The sequence below is a fragment of the Phyllostomus discolor genome, chromosome 8, assembly GCF_004126475.2.
Source record: "Phyllostomus discolor isolate MPI-MPIP mPhyDis1 chromosome 8, mPhyDis1.pri.v3, whole genome shotgun sequence".
Classification (NCBI taxonomy): domain Eukaryota; kingdom Metazoa; phylum Chordata; class Mammalia; order Chiroptera; family Phyllostomidae; genus Phyllostomus; species Phyllostomus discolor.
In genome coordinates this window covers 39,348,155-39,366,438 of record NC_040910.2, presented here as the reverse complement: position 1 = coordinate 39,366,438, position 18,284 = coordinate 39,348,155, and the positions used below count along the sequence as shown (strand labels likewise).

The window sequence follows — 18,284 nt, the reverse complement described above, 5'->3', positions numbered from 1 at the left end:
CAGATTTGGGGGTTCCTGGGTGGTGGTGGAGGGCGTGTGGTGGTGGAGGGCGTGTGGTGGTGGAGGCTGTCAGCCACCCCTGCCTGTCTTTGTCAGCCGCTCCCAGGACCTGGCAGAGCCCCCAGTTGTCCTCAAGGACACCCCCTCAGGGGCCTGGCAGCTGGAAGGGTGGGCAGTAGGGATGGCCTTCGGAGGTGACTGCTCTGGCTCTGTTGGGACATATGGGGGGTGGGGGTGCCCTCAGAGTAACTGCTGATTAAGAGGGCTGGCTGAGTGATACTTGATGTGAGTGGCAAATGGTTGGGGTGGGGGGTTCCCAAAATAGAGTGAGAATGAGGAGGGTGGGGACATGGGCCCTGCAGCCTGGCTCCCCACCTCCCCGGGGCCTCTGCTTCCATCTGTGCTGTGCATGTTAGTTTTTTCCCTTGCGGCTGTTAGGGCGTTTGGGGCAGGGCCCGGGGCAGTGCTGGCGGGATGAGCGTCGAGGGGCTGGGGTCGCCAGTGGGGGCCTTTGGAAGGTCACCTGTGTGTCTGTGGTGGGCTGGGGCGGGGCTTCAGATCGGCTTTGTAACTCGGGGAGCCAGAGGGGCAGCTTCCAGTGAAGAGCCCAGTCGGTTCCTGTCCACCCAGCTCAGCCCTCAGCAACCCTGAGACAGAGGCACCTCTCCGTGGGGTGGGGTCGCTGGCACCCCGGGGCCCTGCAGGAACCAAGGAGGGGGTGCCGTGGGCCCACCCAGGTTCCTCGGGAAGGAGAAGGGTTGGCCCAGGAGGGTGTTAGCCAGGGGACGGCAAGCGTGTGCCTGGTGTGTCAGGGTCTGTCTCTGTCCTGGGCTCTCAGCCCCTTTCTGGGACCGTGTCTGTGTAGTGAGTCACCCTGTGGGGGGCACCTTCAGGAGACAGAGCTGGAGCCCATTCTCTTCCCTTAGGACAGTGTCTCCCCTCCGCCCTTGGACACTGGGGCCAGGTCACTCTCTGAGAGGGGCTGTCCTGGGCACTGTGGGGTGTCAAGCAGCATCCCTGGCCCCCACTCTCCTGCTTCCAGGAGCAACCCCAGTGTGACAAACACACATGTGCCCCAGACATTGTTTAGTGTCCCCAGGAGCAGGGCCACACTCAGCTGGGAACCACTGCCTTGAGGCGGTTCTCGGCCTTAAAGGTGCCGGGTGCTGTGCTGGGCATTCCTGGAGCTGGCTGGCGTGATCCGTGGGCAGGCTTTCTAAGTCAGTAGTGTGGTGCTTCATCTCACGTAACCAGGAAACCTGGGTTTCCCTGTCAGTACCAATGCCACCACGAAGTTTCCTCTTCAAACGAATTTAGTTAAAAATCAATAACATAAGCAAGACTTGGAAGGAAAACTAATAAATACAAGAGTAGTCATCTGGGGGTCTTCAGCCCGGCCCCTGTCATGAGGGCAGGAGGAGAAGGGGTAGCTTCAGAGGGACCTCTGCAGGACCCACAGTGGACACAGCCCGGGTGCCCAGGCTCACCACCCGGGCCTGGACCCTGCCTGCACCTCTGTGTGTGGCCTCGGGCAAGGGACTTGGCCTCAGTGTCCGCACCTGCAAGCCGGAATAGATTGTACTTTGTGACACAGAGCGGTGGACAGAATTCCAGGTCCTCTTGATCACCGGACAGGTGTCTAGTGGGTGCCAATGCCCCACCCCCACCTCAGGGGGGTGGGCCAGCCTGGGCGGCGGGCACTTCTGTGACGAACATACGAAGCACACAGGTGAGGAAATTGAGTCACGGGGGTGGCACATGGCATCGCTCCAGGCAGTGGATTGTGGAGCCGCCCACTCATGCTCTGGGCTGCCCCGTCTAGGGTGCCCCGTCCAGGGGCCTGCAGGGACACAACCAAGGGTGTACCCCATGGCGTACTTGGTGGGGACAAGACAGGGAGCATCGGGTTTGTCTCCGGTTCTCTCCAGGGAGGGCAGGTGCGGCAGAAAAGGTGCAGGTCAGAGATGCCATCGCTGTGCCCAGAGCCGCCCCACCACAGCAGTGTCGGAGCCAGGTTCTCTGGGCCCCTCCGAGGGCTCTGGGAGGAAGGAGAGGCTCTTTGGGGGCTGTGCGTGAGAAGATGGAAGGCTAGATGGGGTGAGGGCGAGTGAATTGGCTGTGCTTCCTCGGCTGCAGAAGGCCGTGGGGTCAGCGTCTGACAGGCTTGAGTTCACCTCTCGGTGTTGCTGAGTCAGTGACCTGGGCGGGGTGGTTTCCCTCTGAGCCCTAGCGAGACAGGGAGTAGAATAACCTGGCCTCTCGGGGTGACCGGCTGTCCCGGTTTGCCTGGGACTGGGGTTTTCCAGGACAGCAAACTTTGCTAAAACTGGGAAAGGTCTGGGCCAACCAGGATGAGGCGGTTACCCTGTTAGCATTCTTTTTAATTGTGGTAACAATAAAAAATACAAACAATATAAAAATTTGCCAAATCAACCATTTTTAAGTGTCCAGCCCAGTGGCATTCAGCACACCCACACTGTCGTGCGGCCGTCCCCACTGTCCGCCTCCAGAACTTTCTCACCTTCCCAAACGGACACTCTGACCCCGTGAAATACTAACTCCCACCCCCTCCCCCAGCCCCTGGCTCCACCACCTACTTCCTGTCTCTGTGGATCTGACTCCTCCAGGGACCTCCTGTGACTGAAATCACACGGGATTTGTCCTTCTGCGTCTGGCTTCTCTCACTGAGCGTAATGTCCTCCAGGTTCATCCACATTGTAGCAGGTGTCAGGATTTCCTTCCCTTTGAAAAAAAAGATTTTATTTACTTATTTTTAGAAAGAGGAGAAAGGAGGAAGAAAGAGAGGGAGAGAAACATCAATCAGTTGCCGCTCGAACATCCCCAACTGGGGACCTGGCCTGGGTCCTGGGCATGAGCCTGGGCTGGGAGTCAAACCAGAGACCTTTTGGTTCACAGGCTGGCGCTCAGTCCACTCACCCACACTAGCCAGGATTGAATTTCCTTCCTTTTTAAGGCTGAATAATATTTCATTGTCTGGATGGAGCACATTTTGTTTATCTGTTTATCTGTTGGTAGCCACTTGGGTGTTTCTACCTCTTGGCTCCTTTGAATAATGCTGCTGTGGACATGGGTGTGGAAATGTCTGTGTAAGCCTGGCTTTTCATTCTTTTACTTCCATCCAGAAGTGGCATTGTTGAATTGCATGGTATTTCTATGTTTCATTTTTTGAGAAACCTCCAAATGGCTCTCCACAGCGCTGCCCATTTTTCATTCCCCTCAGCAATGCCTGAGGGTCCCAGTTTCCCCACATCCTCGCTGACGCTCATCTCCTGATATTTTTTGAGTTGGCCACCCCATTGCTACTGTTCTCACAGTTACCAAGGTGTCTGGATGGCCAGGCAGGGCTCTGGCTGCCCCAGAGCCACCTCTGCCAGTCCCTGTCCCCTCCTGCATTATTTTGGGCCCAGGGACTGGGGATCCGCTCTGGGAAAGTCTTGGCAGGCCCACCAGGTGCTTCCCCCAGCGCTGCTCCAGGACTCGGTGACCTCAGTCACAGCCTGTCCCTGAGGCTGCCTTTCTTTCTCCGTGGCCCTCCACTCCACACCTCGCATGCACCACACCAGGCAGCAGTCGCTTCCTGCCAAGGGGCAGAAGGGAATTCTTGTCGGCCTCGCGGACGGGAGGATCACCGTCAGAGCTGCGCAGCCCTGCCACTGCGTTGTGAAGACAGCCAGATGGGCCTGGCTTTGTGCTGATAAATGTTTTTTATAGGCCCTGAAATTTGAATTTTACATAATTTGCATATGTCAAGAAATTTAATTATTTTTGTTTTTTCCCCCTCCTGATAATGTAAAAATGTGAAATCACTCTCATCTCAAGGGCTGTACAAAAGTAGGCAGTGGGCTGGGTTTGGTCCACAGGCCGCAGTTAGTCAGTCCACACGTTCCACACCCATTAACATTCATTGAATGAACTGACGTTTAGTGTCCCATTAAAGCACATGTCCAATTAATCAGCACATGATTAATTGGACATTAATGTCCCGTGATGTGCTGTTAATGAGCAAATGGGCATTCATGGTTTTTTTTTTACTAGTCACAGATGTTGAAAACACCACTGAAATAAATAAAAGTCACACTGGATTTTTTCCTTAAGTCCTAAAGGATTTTTAGACAGCTTTATTGAGATAGTATTAACATACCATACAATTTATTTGTTTAATGTGTACACTTCAATTTTTTGTGTGTGTTCACAGGGTTGTGCAACCCTCAGCTACAGTTCATTTTAGAATATTGTATCCTGGCTCAGTGGACTGAGTGCTGGCCTGTGAACCAAAGTGTTGACTAGTTCAATTCCCAGTCAGGGCACAAGCCTGGGTTGTGGACGGGTCCCCAGTTGGGAGCCTGTGAGTGGCAACCACACACTGATTTCTCCCTCCCCTCCCCTCTCTCTAAAAATAAATAAATAAAATCTTTAAAAAATAAAAAAAGAATATTGCATCCTTTCCCCAGAAGAAACCCCGTCCTCGTGAGCAGTCAGTTCCCACTCCGCCCGCCAGCCCCGGGCAACCGCCAACCCACCCTCCGGCTTTGAGGATCTGCCGGGCTGGCTCCTCCCTAGGCCTCCCGGCTCGCAGAGGGGCGTCTTCTCTGTGTGCCCCCACTGTGCATGTGGGCCCCGGTGTCCCTCTGTGTGTCCAACTTTCTTCTTATAGGACACCAGTCATGTCGGATTAAGGCCCACTCTCAGGGCCCCATTTTAACCTAATCACCTCCTTAATTGCTCCCGGATATAGTCACGTTCTGAGGTGCTGGGAGTCGAGGCTTCAACTTAGGAATCTGGGGGACACAGTTGAGCCCATACGGTATCTTGTTTTTTGTTCGTATTTGTTTGAAGTGAGGAGAGGTTTAATAGATTCAAGTGTTGCTCTAAGATACAAGAACCTTGGATTCTGAATCACTAGGGACATGGCTCAATGGCTAAGCAGGGGCCGAAACTCACACCCTCCTGCGGGCTCCTTTAGCCTTTCCTGTGGCCCCTGACAGACAAGCAGCATGGGTAACAACCACTGGGTCTGCCTGGTTCTGAACGTTCCTGGGGGGTTCAGGACTTTCAGTGCTAAAACTGGGGAAGCCCCTGCAAACTGGGACTAGCTGATCACCCTTCCAGTGGCCCGGATGGGGTCTCAGGTCAGGGGAAAGGGCCCACCAGGCCTTTGCTGAAATAAGTGCCAGGGACCAGGACAAGGTTCAGAGCACATGGTTTCTCCTGGCTCTGCCGCTGGTGGCTCTGCCGCCATCCGTCAGTTTGTCTCTTCTGTCTGCCCGCCTATCCACTTAGCACGTTCTCCTCTGTGTTTGCTCTGTGCTGTGTCTTGAGGCCACAGGGGGAAAGGAGGGCGATGGTGACTGCTCTGACAGGTGATTCCTACTTGCAGGAAAGCTGCATTTAGAACTGGCAGCTGAGTCGTAGACAGGCCGGTTAGGAGGCTTTGCGCTGGGACACAAGAAGTGAGCATCACTAGGGCCCCAGACCTGGGGTGGGCGGAGCCTGTAGGGTCAACCCGCTGCCCAGCCTGTTCTGCGTCAGGGGACGGGGGCCCTTCGAGCACACAGAGACCCCACTCTACAGGCCCCCGGTAGGGAGCTTGGGGGGTGGCGGGGCTGTCACAGATGGAGAAATGAGGGGTCTGAGCCTCACGGTGAGTGATGGGCAGGGCACAGGGCACCCAGACTCCTCATCCTATTGCCTTTGCTCAATAACTGCAAATATTGCAAGAAAGCCTGTCGGACCTTCTCCCCACCTTGGCCCCGTGTGTCTCTTGCAAGTGCTGGCCTGGGGCCCCTTCCCAGAATAGTGCCAGTGCCCAGGTCCGATCCTCCCTTTTTCCCTCCCTCCCTCCCTCCTTCTTCAGAACATAAAGTTAATCATTTTTAAGTCAACAGCTCAGTACCTTTAGTGCATTTACAATGTTGTACAACTACCACCTCTATCCAATTCCAGAACATTCTCATCACCCTAAAACAAAACCCCATCTCCATCAGCAGTCACTCCCCACCCTCCTCCCCCAGCCCCCAGCAACTACAAATGCACTTCCTGTGCCTGTGGATGTCCCTGTTCTGGACATGTCACATAAATGGAATCACACACTCTGTGGCCTTCTGTGTCTGGCTTCTCTCACTGAGCACCGTGGTTTCAAGGTCCATCCATGTTGTAGCGAGTGTCAGAGCTTCGCTCCTTTTCCTGGCTGAGTAACATTCCTTTGTGTGATAAATCATGTCACATTCATCCATTCACCCATCCACGACACTTGGGTCGCTTCCACATTTTGGCTGCTGTGAATAATGCTCCTGTGAACATTTATGTACGAGGTGTTTTTGAACACCATTTTAAATTCTCTGGGGTATTCCCATGAGTGGAACTGCATTATATAGTCATTTGTGTGTTTTTTTCCATAATTTCCAAATGTTCATTGGTTTTGTCCAAACCCGCCTGGACCACAGGTTTCCCACGCCATTCTGGACTGAGTGCTGTGGGAAGCTACAGGTCCACAGCTGGCTGTGGGGTGTCACCCTCGGATCAAAGAGTACCCTGTCCCCCCCTGCTCCACACACACACACCAAGACTCTGGTCCCCGTTGAACCTTCCAGACTCCCTTGAGCAAAGAGAACAGCGTCTAGGGAAAGTAGGTTCAAATCCTCGCTCTACCAAGCTACTGACCATCTCTGAGCCTCAGTCTACGCACCCTCAAAATGGGTGAAAATAATAAACTGAGGTTTGGGGGAGAGCTCAGGGAGACATGGAAGTATGTCCTTTGTGAGCATCCTGGATCATCAAAACTTCAATAATCCTAAACAGTAGGTATCCACTCCAGCCACAGAGAAGGTGCTGGGGGTGTGGTGGGGGCATGGGAGGGGCAGGACTCAGCCAAGAACTGGGGCCCCCTCAGGCTTGGCTGATATCCCAGCCCCTGCTCTGGGTTATGCTGTGCCTTCTGTTGAGAGCTGGCCGGAAATTTCCCCTCTGGGGAACCTGAGTCCCCAAGGGCCCACAGCAGCCCCCGGGGTCACGTCAGTGTGGGTCCAACGGGCGGAGACTAACTGCTCGGAGCTCTCAGGGCCACACCCAGAGGCCACCAAAGAACCAAGGAGAGGGAACCGGAGGGTCCTTTTCAGCACCTCAGACACAAAGGCTGAACCACAACTGTTTAAAAAAGAAAAAACAGTATCAGGTTTAATACTTAAGCTGCTCTGAGGTTACAGAGGCATCTCGGGGCGGGGTCCCAGGGCCAGAGACACTGAGCTGTGAGTGGGGCCTCCACTCTCACGTGCACAGATGCCACAGGGGGAGATGGTCGTATAGTTCTCTGCTGGGATGCCGCCAGCCTGGCCGCACTCCGGCCAGAACCGTATGTGGGTCCCTCTAGTCCAGGGCTGGGCCCCTCCTGCCCCAGCCACACTAGGAGTGGTTCAGGAGCAAGTTCTGAATGTCTTCCAGGACCTGGTGGAAGAGCTGCTCACGAGACTTCATGCCATCCAGGTACACTGAAATCAAAAAGGCCACGGTCAGCAGTGAAGTTGCTGGGCCACCAGGGCTGCCACCAGGAGTCAGGCAGCCAGCTCCCAGGCAGGGAGACAGGCAGGATGCTGGATCAGGGGGAAGCTGACCTGCAGAATCAAGTGGCTGGAACAGAATGGCCTCTGGGGCCCAAAGTAAGAGGGACTGGCAGTGAGACTTGAGGAGGGACTTCTAGGTTTCCCAAGTGGTCCCCATGGGGAGCAGCTGGGCTCAGGATCCCCCCAGGGCCAGGCCTCATCCTACTCAGGGCCTTACCTACTTCCACGCCATTGGCCTCCATTTCTTGCTTATACTTCTGGTACATGGGCCACACGTGGCCGTCAAAGAGGCCAGGGGGATCGGGGACCTCGTATCTTCGAGTACTGGGAAGAGAGATAGGCAAGAATGAGTGTCTCCTGTGTCCCCCGAGGGTGGTACCACAAGCAGAGCCTGAGGGATGTGAAATAGGTCCAGGATGGCACCACTGGGAGAGGGGGCCCCACTGAATCAGGGGCTATGGGCTGGGGTCTGGGTGCCCCAGCTTCTGGCATTTTCACTCCCTGAGCCTACAGATGCCTAGAGAAGTGCAGGGGTGGGCCAGGCCTCCAGGTCCCTGGCTGGGGCTTCTGGAACAGAGCAGGGGCCAGCCAAGTGCGTGCTGGCTGCCAACCTGCGGTTTCAGGGTGGCCTGTGTCCAGTGGGCATCACTGGTTCCCTGGCCCACCTGGGAAGCCAGATAGGGCCTCCGGGCTCACCTCCTCCTCCACTTGCACTCCTCGTAGGGGACGGTCAGGAAGTACCGTCGGCTGTACAAGTCCACCAGGGGCCTGGCAGGGGTGGAGGACATGGTCAGCTTAATGGGCTTTCCTTCACAGGGGTCCAAGGTACACACCCCCACAGCTTTGGCCTCCAGGGACTTGGTTGGGTGATGAGGGCTGGGGTGGGGGTGGGGCCTGGGCTGGTTAGTGTAGGGGTCAGGGAGGGGACAAGTATTGGCCATTCTCCTGTTATGCCCAGGAATATCCCTATAGCAGCCCCCCAATTTAGATAGGCCAAGAGAGGTGCTATGTCTTGCCCAGGGTCACACAGGGAGGCCAGGGGTCTAGCCCAGCCTCCTGCTTTGCCTGGCATGGCCGAGCTCTAGAAGGACCCAGTTTCCCCAAGGAGCAGGGGTTTTGCCCCAGACCTCTGAGCTGAGCCCGGCTCCGCCCCCAACCCCTGGAGGGCCCAGATGGTCTGGGGTGTGAACCTGCCACACTCACCTGTAACTGTATAGCAGGAAGCCCTCCAGAATAAGGACGTGGGTGTCCGAGGTGTCTGGTTGGACAGCGATGCCGTGGGCACGGGCAAACTTCCGGGGGTTGCTCATCCAGGCCTGCACGGTGCTCAGCATGGCCTCCATGTCCAGGGACTCCAGCACTGGGGGCAGGGAGAGTGGGTGTCAGCAGAGCCAGCAGAGCTGGCAGAGTCGGGGAAAGGAGGGACCGTGCAGGCAGGGTCGTGGGGCCATCGGCCATCCTTACCGTCCCACTGCTTGAAGCCATCCTCTCCAACTGCGATTTGGTCCTGGGGCTGAAACAGAGGAGGCCGAGCCCCAGGCTCAGTGCCCGCCTTCCCACCTCCCCACCACCCTGGGGTGACAGAATCTTAGTGGGTCCCTACGATCCTGAAGAACCCACAGTGAGGGGCCCAGTGTCTGCTGGGCTGCCTGCCCTGACCCTCTGCAGTTGGTGCTCACAGGCTCCAAGGTCCCCGGCAGGGCTTCGGCTGGCACTGGGATACTCCCCTCCCCCGCCCCGAGACTCTTGGGACCAGAAGGGAAGGGACGTTGCATCCATCGCTTGTTATCCCTCACCCTCCACAAAGCATGGAGGGCAGGTTCAGGGCCCATTTTGCAGAAGAGAAAGTGGAAGTGCAAAGGGAGGAAGAGCCTGGAAGGCCACAGTGGCACTGGCCTGGTGGCACACCTCCTTTGGGAACTGCAGTGCCCCCATCAGTCCAATGGGGAGCAGGTGTCCAGTGAGAATGTGCCAGGGGCATAGTAGGTGCTCAGTAAATAGGAACGTTCATCCCTTGCTCTCCTGGCCCAGGGAGACCTGTGAAGGGTCTTTGCCTGGCTTACATGGGCAGCAAGCAGCAAAGGGCAGGGTGGCCTGGGCCGGCACCCCCACCCCCAACTCCCCATTGAGGGCACCCACCTTGAAAAAGTCATCCTGGTGGATCACACAGCAGTTGGGCAGCACCTTCGTCAGGCTGTTGGTCAGTGTGGTCTTGCCACCATTGGTCACGCTGCGGGGACATCATACATATGAGGCTGTCTGGCCGGCTCTGGGGGATCCTCCCAGAATCGTACTCAAATACAAACACAGAACTGTAGAGCCTCAGAGCTAAGAAGACACTGCTGTTTGCCTCGGCTCAGAGGAGGCTCTCTAAGCAGAGAGAAGGGGAGAAGGGATGGAAGCAAACAGGCTGTAACCCAGCCCAGGCTGGCGCAGGGCCATCGGGAGTCTGGAGCGTGCCAGCCCATTCAGCCTCACTGAAAACTCAGGAGGTGGGGCCGGGAGCTCGTTTTTTACAGGCGAGGAAACTGGGATCCAAGCATGATTTAGCCCTAGTAGGGCTTTTAATTTTGTTTATTTTTTTGTCAAAATGTTAAAAGAAGTACAAACTGGGAGAGAGAAAAAACACTTGCAATAGAAAAACCAGCAATTCACTGCAAAACCAAAAGAGGCATTCAACTTTATGAACTGGTTGTAATCAAGGGGAAAAAAAGGAAAAAGAAAAAAGAAAAAGAAAAAAGCAATTGTCTCCGAGGATGTCTCTGCTTTTAGCACCAGAAGTCCCCAATCCTGGAGACACTTCAGTGCCACAGGGCCAGGGAACCAGGGTGGCGTCCCCTGTGGCACAGGGAAGGAGACAATGGGCTCCCAGAGCTGACAAAGGACCTAGAAAGGGAACTGTCCGGACTTTTTGGAAATGCATGTCCCTTTGACCTTCAAGGTGTCCTTGTTCTAGGAATCAGATGCAGAAAGCCAGGTGTGGAGCAGGAGAAAGCTGAAGCCAATTAAAAGGGCCAGTGGGAAAGGGGACCCCCATGCATCAAGGGGAGCAGTTTCGAAAGCCCTGACATTAATCTGGGTGGTCACTAAAAGGCACACATTGCCCTCAGGGTGGCTACAAAATTTGCAGGGCCCAGCACAGAATGAAAGGTAGGGGCCCTCCTTCAAAGGTATTAGGAATTTCAACTGGGCAATACAGCATTAAACCAAGTAGGGGAGGAGGGCCCAGGGCAACCGCCTGGGTAGGATATTCTTGTCCTCAAGCCCACCCTGCTTAGGCAAAAGGCTTCCCTAGCATGATCTTTAAAGGCCTGGTTATTGGTAATAAAATGGAAAATTTAAATCCCCTGGGAAAGGAGTCCCTGACTGGCAGGCATACACAGTCACACCAGAATGCCGCTCAGGGCCCCGGCCCCCGCCCCGCCCACGTGTCTGCCTCTGGGTAGAGTGTCCCCCACCAAAGGCTGCCGCAGACTGTGCCTCGTAAGGCCTACTCTCCCCACTGGTTTTTGGTTTTACACTGAGCATAGAGGGGAAAAGTGATTTCCATTTGGAAGTTTAAAATTAGGCCTGGCGCCTAAACCCCCTGAGGGCAGCACGCAGCCTTCAAGGGCACAGGACCCACACTCAGACCTTGGGCGCCAGGCCCTGTGACACCAGGGACCAGGCGGCCCTCCATTCATTCTGTGGCCTCCTCCACGACTTTGCCCCATGAGGCCTCCCACCCGCCCCGGTGCCCAGGCCGCTCACCCTCCAATGCCCACAATACACTTCATCTCCATGCGGAGGGTCGGCGGGGATCGCTCTCTGCCTGCCGACTCCCGGGCACTAGGTTGGGTCCAACGCCGCGGTGCACAGCATCCCGCTTCATTGAGAAAACCTGGCGCCTTTATAGTCCGGGGCAGCCGGGAGGGCGCCACGAGGGAGGCCACTCGGCCTGTTGACAACGTAGCTCTCTCGGTGGGGGCACGGCCCCCCCCCCCCCCCCCCCCCCCCCGCACCCAGCACCTGTTCCCACTGGATGGAAATAGCTGCACGTTGCCTTTTGCCTAAATTAGCCATGGGCCAGCTGGGTGGGGGTACGGGTAGATGTCACCCCATCTGCCTCTTCCCTCTGAGGCAGGAGACAGCATAGGAAGAACTCTGAGACTGCAATACTGTCGCTGGCCAGCATTTAGCACCCTGGTTGCCAGGAAACGCCTTTTACCAATTAGGTAGAGTAAATAGTAAACCGAGGCAGGGAGGAGGAAGGAGACAAGTCTCACATGCTAACTCAGCAGTCCTGAGTCTGGTCTGATAATATCGCCAGGTGTTCCAACATCACAAGAAACACTATATTAGCAAGAAAGAAGAAAAGTCCTTGAAATTCTATGTAACATTTCCACTACCTAGGAAAGAAAGCCTTGAAACTGTGCTTTCATCCCAAGACCTGAATGTAGGAAAGGGTCCCTGGTGCCCAAAGAAAGAGCCCATAAAACAGCTTTGGTTAATTGCCTACCTCTGGTCACTATTTTACGAGGGAGTCCCTGATGCTTACAGAAAGAGCCCATAAGTAACTTTGGAAAGTTCTCTAATTTTAATTAACTGCCTCCTGTCACATATTTGTTTTACAACAAGATGTAAACACACACACATACACGCACCTGAGTTTGGGTAGTCACATTCCCCCAGGAAAGCTGGCGCCACATTTACCCATTAATCAATATAGAAAGTGCTTCCTGTCACATGTTTGTTTTACAACAATATAACCAAATGGAGTCTGGAGCAAGATAAGAATTCGGGCTAACAGACCCCCACACATCCTCAAGTTTGGGTCGTCACATTCCCCCAGGAAAGCTGGTGCCACATTTACCTGTTAATCAATATGTAACTTTTTCCCTCCTATCCCACCAACTATATAAGTCCTGAGAACAAAGGTCTCTCTCTCTCTCTCTCTCTCTCTCTCTTAGGGGCTCAGAGTGCTCTTGGCTCTTGGGCCACAGGGCCTCTGGCCACCCAGCCTCAGGCCGCCCAGGGGCTTGCCACTCTGGTCTCCAGCCCCTCTTGCTTTTCTCACCCTGAAACTTTGCCTTTCACCCCCTACTCTACTCTGTCCTGTTCTCTTCCATGGGAACAGACCACTAATAAACTGATTACATACTATTAGATATCCTGATATGTAATTCTTTACATGCATCAGCAAGAAGAACCAGGTCTCTCCCGTCAACACCTTCTCTCTCTCCCCTCTTCTTCCCCACTCCTAGCCAGGCTGCCCACGGGGCAGATAACGGGCCACACATCTTCTTTCCTAAAAATATCCCACTCGGTGTGTCCTCCGGCCTGACCCTGACATTAAGGCTGGTTCTGGTGACACGGAGGAAAGAGAAGTCATCACTCATCCCCACCCCATCACTCACTGTAGCAGCAGCACCAGTGCCAGCCCCCCTCCCACCAACCCTCCCTGCCCTATGGAGACTTCCCTTTCCAAGGGGGCTGTGTGCCAAGACGGGCTAAAGGTCGGAATGGTGAGTGCCAAGATAGCTGTGCTCCGGTGACCTGGGCTCCCTCCAGAAAATCTCAGCATGACACCGGGGGGTTGTTCATTGAGCGCCCACGTGAGGCTGAGAGGAGTCACCGGGTTTGGTCCCATGCCTCTCAGCAGCCTGGGGATGGGGCAGGATGGGGCATGACCTTGCTGGTCCTTGCTCTGGACCCCTGGGAGCTGAGGGACACACTTGCCCAAGTTCAAACAACTGCTTACTTACTGGTGGAGCTGGAAAGTGGGACTGAAGCTTCCACTCCCCCTGTGAGGGGCATAATCCCCCAACTGACCTGTGTGACCTTGGGTGAGCCATGCCATCTCTCTGTGCCTCAGTCTCCCCCTTGGTATTCTAGTTGGGCACAGGCTATTATTATTGCTATTTTTTATTGTGATATTATGATTTATAATAAGTATATATTTGGTCTTTGTCCCCGTTCCCAGCACACAGTCCCTAAGACCTTTGTAATTTCCTAAGTGATAAGAGGAAGTGCCTTCTGTTATATATTTGGACTTTTAGTCTCTATTCCTGAAATAGTTCCAGAGTGATAAAGATGAGAGAAGCTTTTTTGCTATTTGTAAGAGGCCCTTTCAAACACACCTGAGTTTATACTGATGGCATGACTTAGGGAAAGCTCCATCATCCACAGGATGGGGGCTGGGGGCCAGGGCTACCAGCAGGGGGTTAGAGGATGGAGACTTAGGAGAGGGGGGCTGGGAATGGAGTCAATCACCGAAAGCCAACAGTTTAATCGGTCACGCCTATGTGGTGAAGCCACCACAAAAATCCCTAAGTGAAGGGGTTCAGAGAGCCCGGGCAGGCGAGCATGTCCGCATGCGGGGAGGTGGCGTCTGGGCGCAGTGTGGAAGCTCCGAGCCCCTCCCCAAACCATGTCCTGCGCCTCTCTCCGGCCTGTTGCTGATTCTGTCTCTTGTAAAGACTGCCAATCTAGTAAGTTACCTGTTTTCCTAAGTTCTGTGCACTGCTGTAGCAGATTACTGAACCTGAAATAGGGGGGATGAATGGGAGCCCCGATTTGTAGCCAAGTGGGACAGAAGTGTGGGTAACCTGGGCACCCACTACTTTCGACTAGCAGCTGATGGGACAGTTGTGGAGCTGAGCCCTTAACAAGGGGGGGTCTGTGCTAACTCGGGGTAGTGTCAGAATGGAGTTAAACTGCAGGAAACTCAGCTGGTGTCTGCTGAGAACTGCTTGGTGTGGGGACAAGGCCCCACATCCGGTGCCAGAAGGGTTGGTGTGAGTACAGAGAGGAAATAGAGTTTTCCCTTTCACTAGCAATCATAATAATACATTATAGTAATACTATAGTAATTAATATAATATATAAAACATAATAATTAATACACTATCATTACTATTACCTGCTGACTGTATTTGATCTCAGGAAGGACTGGAGGCAGGAAATGAACTTGAATCACAAAGAGGCAGAGTCCGAAGGGCCTCAGGAATAACCCACCAGGCCCCCACTCTGCAGATGAGAGATGGAAGCCACACATGAGAGGTGTGGCCCAAGGTCACCCCAGGCATGGAGCTGGTAAAGCTCTCTCCTCTGAACCTTGCCCCAGACCAGCGAGGGCCACAGTCCTTGGAGATGGACAAAAGTAATAACCCTCTGTTCTTAGTTATAGTTTATTTCACATAAAAACCCCCAAAATTTTATGGAAATGATGTTCTCACATCACAACAATAATCATAATGAATTGGGTTTTTTGTCTTTAAAAACCGCAAAACTCGCCATGGGAAGGATGGGTGTGTGAACTTTGACTTTGGGGCAGGACTTACGACAACCCCTTGTGTCACAAGAGGAAAACCTGAAAACCCAATGTTCCTTCATGACAAGGGATCCAGGTCCGTTGCATTTTGGCCAAAACTGCTCCACAAATACAGATCTTTCACAAAGCCGATGTCAGAGGCTGCAGGTGGCAGCCTGCCTGGACGCAGGGGCCCTGTTTGGATGCAGCTGTGCTTCAGAACGTCTCACACCTGTGACAGGTGACTGGCCTGGAGGCGGGGTCTCTCTGGGGGCGGGGTCTCTCTTTGCTCTGGAAGGGCAGCTGTGGCTGAGCCGGGGACCTTGGTTCTGCTTGCCCATTGGTTGTCTGTGGTGCTGGTGGTCCGAGGGACAGTGGCCTCATTGAACCCGTTGGAATTTCTTGTGCTGCTGGAACCTTTAGCCTGCAGGGTCCTTGTGGGCCGAATGGGCTCAGCACCTTTGTCAGTCCATCGTCCATCGCCGCTGCAGGCACTTAGTAACACCGGGTGGAGCAGAACGAACTGGTTCCTGCCCCCGACTCCTTTTGTTCCTGCAGCGAGGTGCCAGCCTTTCTGTGTTCACTGTGTCAGAACACTTGCTATGTTCACTGGGGTGGGAGTTGGGGCCTTTCAGGTCCACAAGGGTCTCAGGTGAGCAGAGCAGGCCACCTGAACCTGGAGTTTAGGGCCTGGGCCAGAGGCCTTTTGGAGGCAGCCTGGAGGCCCATCCACCAACCTCGGCTGCCTCAGGCTCCAGGTGATTCACCTGGGCCCAGATCAGGGTCCCTGTCCTTATTTGACATTTGGGAAAGAGAGCAGAACCACACATTAAAAAACCCCACCTGGCCCCCAAATATCATAGCCTCACGGGGCAATGCCAGGTCCCGGGATATGCAGGCTCAAAGCAGCTCAGAAACCTGGCATTTTTCAAGGCAGGAGCTGCTGGCATTGGGGCAGTTCCTCGATGCGGCAAAAAGCTGGGCACCCCTTTTCTTAGCACTGAATGCCACTAGATCCCTCCTGTTGTTGGGATAGCTCCAAACGCAGCCGGCTGTCGTCCCAGGTCAAGAGACATTCGGCATTCCCACTGAGGCCAAGAACCTCATGCTTGGAAACAGCCTTGGTGACACCCAGCTAAAAAGCCAGCTGCAGAGCCAGCAAGAGGGGCCTGGAGTGTGTGCCTGCTCAACTTTTGCTCAGACTCATAGAAATAGAGAATGTTAGGATTGGAGTGGTCTCAGAGGACCTGTTTCTGCAAGCACTGTCCAGTATTTTCTTAAATACCTCCGGAGATGGGGAACTCACTACCTCTAGAGGCCACCGGATTGGTGTTGAGCCCAGATTAGGAAAGTCTGTCTCCTTTGAATGCAGGTGGCCGTAGCGTCCATTCCACTGGGGTTTATGTTCCTAGGTGGCCTTTGAAACAAACAAACATCCAATACCCTGTATCTTCCTTTTTCTTGGTCTGTTTTCCCGAAATGAACCTATTTCAGAGCCAGCTTCTCAGCCTCTGCTCTCGGTGGGAACCCAAGGGGCACATCCCAACCCTGCACTGGGGAGTTTGGAGAAGTGGGGACAACTCATTCCCTTATGAGGTATTGATCGGATTGCCCTGTGGCATGGCATCTGCGCTAAAGGGGCTTGAGAATGTTCTAAGTTGAGGGAGTCTGTGATTTTTCGAGTGTAGGACAAGGATGAGCAGCGGCAGCTCTCACTGGTGCCGTGAGCTCCCATGCTGTCACGTCGCATGTGGGTGTCCTCAGAGACCAAGGGGGCTAGTCAAGGGAAAAGCTGTAAGGTTGAAGATGCCCAGGGCACAGCCCTATTGGGGAGCCGAGCTTCCTGGCCAGATGCCCGGGATTGCGGGGGCCGTTCTGGGAGGAAAGGCACAAGAGCGAGTTCCAGATCCAGCCAGGGAGCTGGTGGGTGTCTATGGCTCCAACCCCGGCCGGGCGTCAAGCAAGAGAAGGGTCTTAAACCAGGACTTTGTGCAGTGGTGGGGGACGCTGAGGCCACCCAGGACACATGGGCAATGCCCCGTGCTTCTCTCTTCTCGGCTGTGAGCTCACGAGTCTGGAAGGGTGAAGGGCTGAGAACCAGATTCTTTTCCAGAATGCGTGACTACTGCATCATTTTAAAAAATGTTTTCAAGCAGCTAAAAAGGATGCTGGGCTTCAGAGATGGGTGGAGGAAACAGGCACCCTCCGAAGGCTGGGATTCAGGGTGAGGTGGGGATGAGATCCAGGGCCAGAGGGCATCTGACATAGGTTCCTTGGCGTCTGGCACCTTCTTTCGTGTTCTCTGCACGCTCATCACCTCAGGACATGCTGGAGAGGGGAAAGCACAGGCCGGGTTATTACTGATTTCGTTTTTATTTTATTTGAATTTTTTATAAGAGTTTACCAGAGCCAAACTGATGACCTATGCTGGGAAGCACGATCTCAAATCCTCCCTATTATTGTTTTTTAAAGAAAGTGGAAAATACTGTCCCGTGTTTGTGGAATCTGAAAGCATGGTCTCATCCAGCTTTGGTGCACCCTTAGCAGCAAGGGTGGCAGCTGCCCTTCAAGGTCTGCCACCTGCCCACCCACCTTCCAGGTGTGGTTCTGAAGAGGACCTCTCTCTTGGTGCCCCAGCAGAACAGACCCAAGGCCTGGTGCCCTCAGTCAGACTGGAGGGAACCCATCCATACCCCATCCACACCCCATCCACCCACCCATCTGTCCACCCATCCACTTATCTATCCCTCCATCCACCCACCTCACCCACCCATCTGCCTTTCCACCTGCCCATTCATCATCCATCCACATACCCATCTATGCAACCCCATCTGTCCATCATCTGTCCATCATTGTGTACAATTTCTTCTTTTGTGTCTTTAATCATTTTAACCATTTCTACCTGAAGATACCCAGGAGGGCGTCTAATTCTGTTGGTTGTTGCATCTGCTGATTTTTTCTCAGGGTGGATGATTCCCTGGTGTGTTTTGTGCCTGGATGCGAACTCATTGCCAGAAGGCACGGGCCGAGATGATCTTTTCAAAAATGTCTTGAGAGCTGTGTCCACTCACTATACCCATGGCGGTACTGGTGTAAAACCGTTTTTGATGTTTACTTTGTAGCCTGGGGCTTCCTGCATCGCCTGGGCAGTATTAAGGCACGTTGAGGATTTGTAGGAGAGAGTGTGGCCGAGGATTAACGCTGCACATTTCAAAGAAAGGTGCGGCTCTTGCCCAGCTCCTAGGAGGCCACCTCTGAGTCCTGGGAATGTCCTGCCTGATAAGAGTGACTTCGTTTACCTAAGACCTTGGCTCACGTCAGGTTGGCTAGGCTAACAATGTGGCTTAGGGGGGTTATCAGCTTGGCCTCTGGAGGGGCTGGAACAAAAGTCAGCCCTGTGGGCAGTCAGCTGAGCA

The 18,284-nt window shown here is 54.2% G+C and overlaps 2 protein-coding genes across 2 annotated transcripts in view; both read right to left on the bottom strand.

Annotated features, from left to right (window-relative positions):
- Window positions 1-7,170: 7,170 nt before the first annotated feature.
- On the bottom strand, window positions 7,171-11,502 carry NMRK2 (nicotinamide riboside kinase 2). The gene is made up of 7 exons (XM_028521819.2): window positions 11,328-11,502; window positions 9,717-9,807; window positions 9,042-9,090; window positions 8,781-8,937; window positions 8,274-8,345; window positions 7,795-7,901; window positions 7,171-7,505 (listed from the first exon to the last, which is right to left on the bottom strand). Exons 1-7 carry the CDS (start codon window positions 11,357-11,359, stop codon window positions 7,420-7,422), a joined length of 594 nt encoding a protein of 197 aa, XP_028377620.2. The 5' UTR covers window positions 11,360-11,502; the 3' UTR covers window positions 7,171-7,419.
- Window positions 11,503-14,728: 3,226 nt separating this feature from the next.
- ATCAY (ATCAY kinesin light chain interacting caytaxin) overlaps window positions 14,729-18,284 on the bottom strand; it is a 32,251-nt gene continuing 28,695 nt past the window's right edge. The window contains exon 13 of the mRNA XM_028519283.2: window positions 14,729-17,196. Coding sequence (XP_028375084.1) covers window positions 17,187-17,196 — 10 coding nt within the window. The 3' untranslated portion in view covers window positions 14,729-17,186. The remainder of the gene's footprint in view (window positions 17,197-18,284) is intronic.